At 33.1% G+C, this 12,770-nt stretch overlaps 3 protein-coding genes across 4 annotated transcripts; all 3 read right to left on the reverse strand.

Annotated features, from left to right (window-relative positions):
- Nucleotides 1-267: 267 nt before the first annotated feature.
- On the reverse strand, nt 268-1,929 carry LOC128186875 (uncharacterized). Its single transcript, XM_052856817.1, has one exon. It carries the CDS (start codon nt 1,858-1,860, stop codon nt 268-270), a length of 1,593 nt encoding a protein of 530 aa, XP_052712777.1. The 5' UTR covers nt 1,861-1,929.
- A 2,970-nt stretch (nt 1,930-4,899) lies between these two features.
- Nucleotides 4,900-7,077, reverse strand: LOC128190566 (uncharacterized). The gene is made up of 2 exons (XM_052862657.1): nt 6,953-7,077; nt 4,900-6,622 (listed from the first exon to the last, which is right to left on the reverse strand). The coding sequence occupies exons 1-2, from the start codon at nt 6,969-6,971 to the stop codon at nt 5,067-5,069; spliced, it is 1,575 nt and encodes a 524-aa protein (XP_052718617.1). The 5' UTR covers nt 6,972-7,077; the 3' UTR covers nt 4,900-5,066.
- Nucleotides 7,078-9,246: 2,169 nt separating this feature from the next.
- LOC128189670 (uncharacterized) lies at nt 9,247-12,058 on the reverse strand. Of its 2 annotated transcripts, XM_052861367.1 has the most exons (4): nt 11,978-12,037; nt 11,725-11,800; nt 11,359-11,431; nt 9,247-11,177 (listed from the first exon to the last, which is right to left on the reverse strand). In XM_052861367.1, the coding sequence occupies exon 4, from the start codon at nt 11,173-11,175 to the stop codon at nt 9,625-9,627; it is 1,551 nt and encodes a 516-aa protein (XP_052717327.1). In that variant the 5' UTR covers nt 11,176-11,177; nt 11,359-11,431; nt 11,725-11,800; nt 11,978-12,037; the 3' UTR covers nt 9,247-9,624. The 2 variants fall into 2 exon arrangements, with proteins under 2 accessions (XP_052717327.1, XP_052717328.1); XM_052861368.1 differs by lacking the exon at nt 11,725-11,800 and having other exon boundaries at nt 11,978-12,058.
- Between the last annotated feature and the right edge of the window lie 712 nt (nt 12,059-12,770).

Genomic DNA, 12,770 nt, shown 5'->3' on the forward strand with positions numbered 1-12,770 from the left:
CAAGGCCTTTCACTTAAATAGGTTTAAGATCCAGTACATTGCCCCATCTTCTTTCCAAACAGATTAAGATTTTGAGTGAGTTAGTGATTGGTGAAGGATTAGGTAGGTTGTTTGGTAACTCTACCCCTTCCCCCTTCCCCAACGTTTGAAAAACGATGTCAGCATACATGGACATACCACATAAAGCATGCTCTACATTCAACGCTCATATGAAATCAAATTAAAAAATTAACAATTGGAATCATTTATATGTACCAGAAGACAGTTTTACCATATTTTACCATAATAAAATACAAATGATTGGAAATCGTAAAACGCATTCAAAGGTATGAGGAAATACTGCGTCATGCGCCAATATTCTTGGGAGCGAAACAAACAATCTTCGCCTTCCTTCAGTATGTATATTCCATTAAAACTAAGGAGGAAGGTTTGCAGAGTCCAACGTCCAAGAAATAAACAAAACAGAATAATGTGAATGGAGAGGTTTGTTGTCGATTCTCTAAACTCGGACTGTGGCGTGCGTCGAGCAACTATAATATAGACAGAGTGATAATATGTCACGATTAACCCTAAGGCGTTTTTGGTGAAAATTGTACTTGATCCCTCCACTTGACAAACGAAGACCGAAGCACCTCCAATTATGAATATAACAACATACCCCGCCATTCCAAACATGAAAACTACGTCCCATGTGTCAAAAGGGATTCTTTCGATACAACCTAAATTCAAGTTTTGGATTCCAGCAAGGATGATGAGTATCATAACAATGAGGCAAAAAATACTCAACATATTCCAGTAAACTTTAACGGTACCGACATCATCAGGCACGTATCTCATTAGAAGAGCCATTGTAAAGAACGGACATCCCATCAGAAGCCCGACGGTAAAGGATACAATTCGAACTATCCTACGGATTTGGTTACCTCGACAACTTGTGTTCTCTTGTTGTGGAATACTTTCAGTTGACAATTCGTCTTCTTCATTGACTGTGTAGCGGTTTCTTATTTGTGATGTAGTCTGTATTGAGGGCCACAGACGAACAAGAAACATTGATGATAACAAAAAGAACAGCATGCTAACACTGAGAAAAAACGAATTAAATTTTTGGAATGTTTTTTGCGTTTCTGAATGCCAGAAGCAATCTTCCCATGTTGATGAATTGGATTCTGGTGATGTATCATTCCGAAAAGTATAAATATAACTTATTTCCCTCGCTATGAAAAAGATCCATACACTAGTGTTTGCTAAAAGCAATCCTCCAGTTAAGTAATTGACTAACAATCCACCAAGAAGTTGAGAATTTCTTAAATACGTAATCAGACTCAATTGGGTCAACATGAACACTATCTTCAGAAGTGATGACATTATGCTTGCAATCTCATTAAGGACTGAACTTTCTTTTATGCACTCAAATTTAATGGCCAAATTTTTTCCGGAGAACAAAAGCACCCCTAACCCAACAAACCACAAAAACTTGATCTCTAGTTCGACGCATTTGTTTTTTAATTGTTGCCGACGTCTTAAGGCATTATTTGACCGACAGACGACGAAGAGGATCAAAACGAGGGCTAAAGCAACTGTTCCCGCAACCACTGCTGGTGCTAGAGTTTCTCGTAAAGAAGAGACGGTAGAGTTCTCCACTGCAACTAACGAATATACAATCATGATAAGTATAATTGCAAAACCACAGGCGATGGAGACTGTCGAGGACGTACTTCCATCTGAATTTCCTTCTTCATCAGGGTTACCAAAACTGAGAGGTCTCAGCAATAAAAAGTTGACGATGTATAAAAGTATCCTCTTTATTTCATCTCTTATATCTATAAAACAAATCATCCAGTCAAAATACATTAATAGCATGCGTTTTATTTTTATTACAGGGTAGCATAATCATCTAAACACCTGCTCTTTCTAAGTTCTGTAATTGAAACTGTTTTTATTGAGAGCTTCAAATTAAAATGAATTTAAATCGGAAAAATTCTCAATAAACCCATAAGGCTTGCCGTCCTAAAACATCATTTTCACTAGAAATCTTTGCCCTTTTCTGTTGACATGCATGAAAAGCCAAAAAAAAAAAAATCATTTCTATGAAAGAATCTTACCCATATCTTCTAATACCGATTTACATTTAAACAATTAAATCCAAGACAAAAGTACGCCGAACTCACCGGGAAAGCATTGTACGAACGATTAACTATATATTAAAAACTACAATACCAAAATGCAGGAAAATCTCAACAAGAAATCGACATACAATTGAAATTTATGGTCCACACGAAAGTAATAAAATCATTTATTTGATATTAAGGACATTTTGTAAACGTCCCTTTTCAAAAACCGCAAGTGCATGGGTTTGAAATGCTCGTGTGGACATTATTTACCAATATATTTCTTAAAAATAAATAAGCGTATTAACTTGTTAAGTAACACAATGTATTCGTTTTAAAACTCGACTTTACAAAAGATCATTTGGAGCATGGATACCTCCACCACTTTTCAACATTATTCTGAAAATCGGGCACAGACTTGCTTTTTTGTTTTGTAATTAATAATACACCGTACCGTATATGTCGGTCGAAAATGGGATTTTTTAAAATAGCTCACTATAGAGCTAGTTTAATAGGCATCATTTTTTTTTTTATATTTCTTCTTTAAATATTCATACTTTTTCTTTCAATACTACATGTACATGTATTTAAATCTGTTGACTGAAATGCGCAGTATTATAATTTATTGGTTTTGTTCAGATTAAATGAGGATGTACAGTTAATCACAGCTGTAAGGAAGGAATATTCTACTTTGGTTTATTGAAAGAGTAAGGAAATTTTCAAACAAACAAGCTGACAATATTAACAAATGAATGTATCATTAACATTTGATTGAATCATTTTAGTGTATACAGTGTTGATCCCCCCCCCCCCCCGTGTTTTCGCTTTGCCCACGGACAACGAGAGCGAATTCAAAAAGGGGGGTATATTTACTGTTTACTGTATTTTATTTAGGTATGGTCAAGATCATTATCGTTCTTTTCGACATAGAATAGATCAAATAATTAAGACTCTGTATAGGGATATAAAGTGACAGAGACACAGATGTATTCATCTTAAAAAAAGAAAACAATAAAGTGCATATAGAAAATTGCTTTCAAATTAATTATTTTGTAAAATTAACTGTTTCCTCCTAAAATATTCGGACTTTCCAGTGAAACTTAAATGATTGCTTCCGCTGAGGCAATGCATTTACACGTACATTGCCCTTTAAGCCAAATTTTCAGAAATTTTCCTATATTCTCCTAAACATTTGTGGGAAAATTGATGTCCATGATACCCTCTACCAAAATTTTAAAATTCATGGACCCAGATTAAGGGGCTCAAGCCCTAGAATGAGGCCAATATGTGACCATGTATAAAATCTTAGAGCACCTTCTTCTTTACTCCCATATATATTTGAGAAAAAAGTAAATGCACAATTCTGGTGTCCACGAAATCACCCACCTAAATTATTAAATTCATGGTCACTGGGCCAGGCCATTGGACAGAAGCTGAGACTTTTTATACAGGGGGATATGACCATATATCCATATATTTACATCTACCGAGTGTGATTCCCTCTATTTCTTACGGAAACTTATGGTTAATTCATAGCTCTATAGAAACAACCAGACTGACATCTACATAAACCGTTTATCGATTGGTCGAAATCTACAGTGGTTGAAACTGACAGGACTGAAATCGGCACGCAATGTTTATCGATTGGTCGTTACCTATAGCGACCTAAGAAAAATCACGGACTGCACGTAATAATCATGATAACGTCAGACTCAAAGTCTCAGAGGAGACAATTTGACTGTTTCTTTTAGCTAACGTACTTGTGTACATTGACAGTAATTTAATGAATTATACTTACTTTTTATAATAAATTTATTAATTAGTCAAAGAATGATGTAAATATAAAAAATAAAATGTTCTCTTGGATGATTCATGTGGGTTATGAAGGTAACGATCATTGCAGAAAATATAACGTAACCCGCTAACGCGGGTTATGTATTTTTTCATCGACATTTTTTTGTCGCCACATTCATATTCCGCATGGATCGCCAAAGAAAGCATTTTATTGTTGAAATATTAAAAATGAAATTTTCATTTGCTGTCTGTCATCCATTACAATTTAAACTCCATCTTGAAAAAAAACATGGTATATTGTCACTTAGCAATATTGAATTAAATATGTGTTCTATTTTAGAAAATCTATTTTTATCAGTATACAATGCATTGTACACTTATAGAAAAAAGCTGTATGCATTTTGTGTGCAAACAACTGTGAATGTTATTTAAGATTCCCTATTAAAGACCTGCTGGTCTCTAATTACCAAAAGAATATCTTTGCCGTTTACATATAAGAAATTGAAAGATCAAATTTTCAGACGGCATGCATGTCCCTGTTTGAGACTCGTGTACAAAGTACGTACATGTATGAGTCTGAGATTATAAAAAGCAAAATGCCATACTGGTTAGCCACGTATGGCCAATGTAACCGTTTCATACCTGAAATAATAGTAGTCTTAACATGTTGTCCAGACTCCGTTTGAAAGGTATGCAGTTTCTATGTTTCAACTGTAAAATAGTTTATTTACAAATATATAGGAGGACAAACAGTATTTTTTCTGAAGTTACTCATGTTAAACTCCACTTTGTAGTTGTTCAAACGTTGTGTTTTATTAATAAAATGTGCACTTAATGTTTGCTCCTGAAATGTCTGATACTCCAATCTTCATAAAGATTCTCAATGACGCAACTAGTTAATTGTTTTAAAAAAGTAGTACTGGGTATTAACTAAAGGACGTTCGGCAAAGCATCTTGTTCCAAATTTGACTTTGGGCATTCGCGCATCATCCGAAATCATAATAAGTTAATCATTTAATCATAATAAGAAGGCGTGTAAGAAAATTAGGAAACGTAGATAACGCCAATGTCTACATATCTTGAGAAGCTTAGCTTTGCATTTTAAGTTAACAAAGTAATATACAAAGAGAGAAAGTTTTCTAAATTTTTATACAAGAAATCACTTTAAAACCATATTTTACCGTAATAAAATACAAAAGATTGGAAATCATAAAAAGCATTCAAAGGTATCAAAAAATACTGCATCGTACGCCAGGATTCTTCATCAGGAAACAAGCATTTTTCTCCCTCCTTCAGAATGTACATTCCTTGAGAAGTTAGGAGGAAGGTTTGCAGTGTCCAGCGTCCCAGAAATGAACAGAACAGAATAACATGGATGGAGAGATTTAATGTCGATTCTCTAAACACGGACAGGGGGGTACGTTGAGCAACAATGATGTACACAGTGTGATAATATGTCAAGACTAAGCCCAACACGTTCTTGATGAAAATTGTGACTGACCGATCAACGTGACAAACGAAGATTGAAGTGATTCCAAGAATGTTTAAAACTACATTACCCGCCATGCACAACATCAGAATCACGTCCCACGTGGAAAATGGTATTTTTTTAAGACAACTCAAATTTAAGTTTTGTATTCCAGCAAGGATGATGAGTATTAATATAGGCAGGCAAAGAATAACAAACACGTCCCAGACTACCTTTACGGGAACGATATCATCAAAGTACACCCACCTCATTAAGATAGCCATCGTAAAAAACGGACTATTCATTAGGAATCCAACAAGAGAGGAAACGATACGGACTTTCCTCCGATACTTAATAAGTTGGTCTGCAGTGTTAGATCTTCCATCGCTGTTTATCGACACGTCTTCATTAACAACACATCGGTTTCTCATTTGTGTTGTGCTTTGAATGGAGGGCCACAAACGAACGAGAAACATAGTCGATAACAAAAAGAACAAGGTGCTAACAGTGAGAAGAAAAGAACTAAGCCTTTGGGATATTTTGTGCGTCTCGGAATGCCAGTAGCAATTATCCCATGTTGATAAATTTTTAGCTAGCACGGAAGATGAAGCGTTTTGAAAAGCATAAATATAAAATATTTTTACTGTTATAAAATTGACCCATATACAAGTGTTAACCAGAAACAGTCCTCCAATTAAGAAGTTGATGAATAACCCTCCTATTAAACGCTTATTCCTTAAATACGTAATGAAAATCATCTGGACTAACATGAACATTATCTTCAAGAACGAAGATATTATTTTCGAAATCTCGCGAAAGCCTGAAGAAATGTTTACGCACTCAAATTCAATCGCCAAATTTATCCCAGTACGGAAAAGTACCCCTATCCCAGAAAACCACAAAAATTTTATCTCTAGTTCGACACACTTGTCTTTCAACTGTCGTCGTACGACGTCATATGAACGACCAAATACGATGCCAATCAGAAGAACAACCGTTGCAAGGGTTCCTGTGACCATCAATGACACCAAAAGTTCCCAAATAGAGTCGGTGTTTAAAAAGTCATCAGCAACAGGAGAAGACAAATATATAATGGTGATAAGTAAAATTGCGAAACCACAGGCAAATGAAACGGTTGATGACGTACTTCCGTCCGACGTTTCAGCATCAGTAAGATTTCCAAATCTTAGTGGCCCAAGCAACACAAAGTTGATGACGTATGATATTCTTCTCCTTATTTTATCTGTCATTGCTAAAACAAGACAAAACTTTAAATTTGTAGAGATTTGGATTTGTCTTGATTATGAGGATAAGATTTGCTATTATTGTTATATCTGCATTTTTAAGTGCGTAACAAAAATTGTGCATCTCTTATAGTACATGCAAAATAATTTGTTTTATGAAACGATGATCAGAAATATTCACTTTTTTTTCGTATTAAAAAATACAATGTTCAAACAAAAATGTAAAAACAAAATTGTTGCTGACAATTGTAACTGACTGTTAAGACAATGTAAACATTAGCATAGAATATATAAATTTCGTTAAAGATATTTTTGAAATTTATTCACGTAATTCTCACCTGATAAAGAAACTGGCATACTTTCAATTAATTTTTTTTTTCACTCAACATATTGTGTTGGTACGCAATAACATTTCGAGTTGACTGATATTTTTTTCGGACCTTGCAGAGCGTTGAGAGAGGAGCATTATCTCGTTTAAATGGTAAATATCTAAAGCTAAAGTGACCCACCGAGTCCACGTTTAATTCTCTTTAGGGTACCAAAGAAATCGTTGTATAGGGAAATAAAACTAAATTCAGGAAGAACAATTTATCTGAAATGATATTTTAAATTGTAGTCTGACCTATTCAAATTATTGAGACAATTTCAAATCCTTAAATTTAAGGAAACGTTGATACGTTTGAATAGCATTGATACAAATATGGGAATTTCCGGGCGAAGGTATTTTACATTAGATGTGCTTGATAAAGTGTTACGCGTAAATTTTACTGACAGTCCATGTTATTGTATTGGTATAAACATCAACCAAACATAAATATAACGATCCCTTTGATTTCTGAAAACTGAATTCAAATGCATTATGTTATTTTAAAATGCCAACTTTAATTCAAGTAGCTATAATAAATAGATTTTATATCTTACATTTAGCTTCCATGCTAAAAAAAAAACAGCCAGCGGAATTTTAATTTTAGGTCAAAAGTGAATACACAATCTATTAATTAGAATACAAGATAAATAGTTTCCAGAACAATAATAATATGCGGGTTCACATTAAATTTGCACCCTTATTTTTATGATTGTACATGTAGGTGAGGAGATAAGCAGGTAGGGTGTGCATACAATGTATGATTGCACACCTTCTCAATACTTAAAGTTGTAACTTTGCAAACATAGCTCTTTGAATTTCCTTGTCTTTTCACATACCACTACCGATATATTTACTCTCCAATCTCAGTAAGAAAGTCGTGAAGATATTCATGGACTCCGGACTGCATGGGGCTGCAGACGATTCCCATTGACAGTCTTTCAATACATCGATGCGCAGTTTGACCAGTTTTATTACTTCTTCGAATTTTTCTAATTCCTGTCTAATTCCTTCCAAGAATTTAAATTACCGCAAGCGCAATTGAAGTTTCATCCTAACTTAATTAGTCAGCCCGCGGGCTGACTAAAAATGGCCGTTGCTTCTGGGTAACAATATATAACTGACAATTATATACATGTGATGATACGTTACGTACTTTTTCAATATTTAATCTATAATTGATTAACCGATACAGAGATGGATATTGAAAAAAAAACCCGCGAAAAGCTTTCCTTAGCTATTCATACAGGTTACGAAAGTAGCAATAGTTGCAGAAAGAATACAAACCTGCTGATGTGGGTTGCGTATTTTTTACGCAATGCTGTTAACCTTCATAGTTCATTAACGCATAAAATAAAATGTATGTTTTAATGGTTGTTCGTAGTTGTGAAATATGAGATTTTGAAAAAAATGATTTTATTGAAAGTGACATTTGCAATTTTGAAAATTTTACTTTGCAGACTAATTGATGATAGTTAACAAAAATACAGAATCATAATAAGCCAATAAATCGAACTCATGCCTCATATTTTCGACGCTGAGATTGTTGCAGGTTCGACGATATTCGTTGAATACCATTTTAAAAAGGCACACAGCTGTTCATTTAGCGCAGCACCTGAATTTAATTATACACTTGTCATAATACATTTTGAATATATCAAATGCATTGGATTCAAATGATAATCACGTGCATCATTTAACTTTATAGAATTCATTTAATCTCACGCCCAATCAGGAAAACTTGTGGAATTCCGTAATAGTTTTAAAGCGTTTTCATATTGACAACAGTCAAAACCATTACATATTTATGTTTTGCTATTTGCATCCGGGATACACTATAGAAAAAAATATTACACTTCAGATGTATCACCATAAATTCATATCATCAACAAAAAATAATACAGTAAGATCATGTATTTTTGTAAGAGAGGATATAATTTCAGGAGAAAACATGTTTCGGAAATCATAAAACTAATTAAATCAAATGTTGACTTGTTAATTCATGTAATTATAATTTGCAGTTGCATGCCCTCCATCTTCACATATTTCATAAACGGCCATTGTATTTCTTTCAATGAATTGTTTTTAATACTTCACTGAGACCACAAGTGTCAAATTCATATACTTATATACTGTAATACGTGATGCACATCTATTAGCCTAATCTTTTTTAACATCTTCATTGATAAAAAATATTTTTCACATGATTACTCAACACAAAGCCCGGTATCATGGGATTGGTGCGTGCTTTTTTTGCACTAAAAAGACATCTTTTTCTTAAAGTTAGTTATTTTTCGTCACAGCAAAGACTGCATGATAAATAAATCAACATAAACTAAAAATCTGACTTAAAAATTTTTAATGTTAAAGTATTAGGTATACTCATTACCAGAGCTTTTTACCCGGTTACATCGCTAATATTCAATGATAATATAAATCTCAAAAATAAATAAAAATAGTTACATTTATGATCACAAAGTTAATTTCTTGATAAAATTAATTAAAATGATTTTTTTAAAAATCCGTCATGCTTGAAAAACCTGAACTTTTTATTTTACAACATAACATGTAAAAGGGGAAAAATTAAATATACCAAATTTGTTCTAAGGCGATTGTTCATACCGTAATTAAAAAACCCCAGCCATGTTACCATATTTTACCGTAATAAAATACAAATGATTGAAAATCGTAAAATGCATTTAAAGGTATTAAAAAATATTGCACCATAAGCCAACATCTATGATCAGGAAATAAACAGCCTTCACCTTCCTTTAAAATGTATTTACCATGAGAATTGAGAACGAACATGTCCAAAAACCAACGCCCCAGACCGGAACAAAATAGAATTACATGAATGGAAAGATTTGAAATCGATTTACAAAACTCGGAGTGGGGTGTACGTTTAGCAACTATTATATACACAGTGTGATAATAAGTCGCGAATAAATTTAACAAGTTTTTGGTAAAAATTGTGACTGATCTATCTACATTACACAGGAAGATTGAAGTGATTCCGAGTGTGTTCATGATCACATTTCCCGACATACACATCATCAGAATCACGTCCCATGTGGAAAAAGAGGTCTTTTCTAGACAATGCAAATTGAGGTTTTGAATTCCAACAAGAACGATAACTATCATTACAGCTAAGACAAGAATAACAAACAAATCCCAGTAAACTTTAATTGATTTTATATCATTACTGTACACGGTCGTCATTAAAATAGCCATTGTAAAAAACGGACTATTTATTAGAAATCCGACAAAGAAGGAAACGATTCGAACTGTCCTGCGATTTTGAATAACTCGGTCAGATGTATCAGGCTGCCCACTGACAATATTAATACCTGCGTTTATAATACAACTATTTCTCATATGTTGCCAGTTTCGAACTAAGGGCCAAAGTCTTATAAGGAACATTGATGATAACAAAAGAAACAGCATGCTGACATTGAGGAAAAAAGTGCTCAATATACGAGAGACTTTGTGCATCTTGGAATTATTGAAACATTCATCATATATCGATTGATTTGAAAGTGGTAGGAGAGATGTACCGTTAGTATGAATATAGATATCACTTATTCTGAAAGTAACATAATTCGCCCATGTACTGGTATTTGCTAAAAACAAACCCCCGATTAAATAGTTAATAAACAAGCCACCAAGTAGACGCGAGTTTCGTAAGTACGTAATGAAACACATTTGGATTAACATGAAAATTATCTTCATACACGACAATGTTATTTCTGAAATCTCTCTAAAGCCTACAGACACAACTACGCACTCACACTGAATAGCCAAAGTAATAACAGCACGAAAAAGAACCCCTAAACCAGAAAACCACAAAAATTTGATCTCTAGTTCGACACATCGGTCTTTCAACTGTTGTCGACGAATGACGTCATATGACTGACAAAATACGATTAAGGTCAGAAGAAGACCTGTAGCAACTGTCCCTGACACCAATATGAAGACTAACAATCCCCATAACGAGTTACTTGTAAAATTTTCCATCGTAAATTGAACAGTGAAATAAACAATGGTGATAAGTAAGATAGCGAAACCACAGGCGAAGGAGACAGTCGATGACGTACTTCCGTCCGAAATTCCGTCATTAGTGGGATTTCCGAAACTGAGAGGTCTCAGCAACACAAAGTTAATGATGTATGAGATTATCCTCTTTATTTCATCTTTCATAGCTGAAAACAAATAGTGCGTATGCTGAATCTTGAATATTTTAAAACAATTCACATCTTATCTACACTACGCACTTATAATATTAAATCGTCGTAAATAAATCATTTAATCTCTAAAATTTGATTTATTTTCTTGAGCGATTACAACAAGAAAACACATATTCATGTAACGAAAATACCTTACCTTTTTGTATTAGCTTACAATGAGTTCCAATATATCCACGAACTCACAAGGAAATCGAAGAAAGACCATTAAACTGAAAAAAGACCAAGTTTCAATACCAATAACTGGAATCAAATCCCTGTAGAACAATATCTATATTGTTAGATCTCTTTAAATAGTTGATTTTGATTAAACTTAACTTCATTAAAAAACGGTATTAGCAAAATTGTTTAGATAAAATAGCTCTGGGCATTACTTAGATTAAGTATTCTTGAAAATAGTTTACGAGACAACACAAAATACATGATGCATGCTATTTTACGCTTTATTTCATCATTATTTGTTAAATAAAAACAAAATTTACCGTTCACAATTGAAAAACTTTACCTGCATTTGGAGGATTCTTTGGAAAATACTATTTGATTTTCAATGGTGAAAAACTTCATATTTACCATGGAGGTAACTATTCAAGATTAGATAAAAACATAACATTATTAAAGTTATTTTTCTCCGTCAGAAATATCAACAATTTGAATGAATGAATACCGACTAAATTGATAGAAAATCATACTTTTATTTTGTCACCCTCTATTTGCATGAATTCTAGAAGACTGGTAAATTTTTTAAAACAAAAACGTACCTTTTGATCAGACTGGTTCTTCTTTACATTGAATCAATGAAATGACATTTAAAATGGAAAATGAGAAAACTAAGTACAGAGGGAAATTGTTAACAGACTATAAATCATATCATTAATAGGTGTAGAGAACACTCAAACACTCGGACTTAAACTTATTTGAAACGTTTAATTAAAAAAAATCATGACTCTAAGTTATAAATATGTTCTTATATTTTGTCCACTTATGTCAAAAAGTGTCGTTGTAGTTCAGAGTTTATTAATCTTATATTTATAATCTCTGTATATCAGTTTGATTCAATTGAATACATGTTTTCAGGGTTTTTAAAAATCTGTTTTCTAATATATTTACAGTTTCTGGCATATTTTAAAATATACATTAAAGGAGAGATAATCAGCAACTGTTACAACGCGTGTTTTAATTGGAGGTGAATTGATTGTTATTTTGTACATACGTACACGGTCAAACCTTTATGGCCCCTGTTTGTCTTATATACATGCAATTTAAGAAACGTCATACTGGCTATGGACCAAACGCTATAGATAAACAAAACAGTTTTTTCTTCTTGAAGTTTCTAATTGAGAATAGTTTTGCCTTATATTATATGAGGTTACTTCCTAAGCTTTTTTTTCTTTAAAATTATTTATAGAAACCTGTTAGGGTGGTGCTCAGTTTGACACACATGAGCTCAATATTACCAAGTATAACATAAGTCAAATTTAGAGTAAAGAAAGATCATGTATTTACTGAATGAATAACAAAGCAAATTATGCAACACGATGTAATGTTTACTAA

Source organism: Crassostrea angulata, chromosome 6, assembly GCF_025612915.1.
Source record: "Crassostrea angulata isolate pt1a10 chromosome 6, ASM2561291v2, whole genome shotgun sequence".
NCBI lineage: Eukaryota > Metazoa > Mollusca > Bivalvia > Ostreida > Ostreidae > Magallana > Magallana angulata.

What these genes read in the sequence shown, in the direction of transcription:
- LOC128186875 (XM_052856817.1), bottom strand. Translation starts at nt 1,860, where the DNA reads ATGCTATTAATGTATTTTGACTGGATGATTTGTTTTATAGATATAAGA.
- LOC128189670 (XM_052861368.1), bottom strand. Translation starts at nt 11,175, where the DNA reads ATGAAAGATGAAATAAAGAGGATAATCTCATACATCATTAACTTTGTG.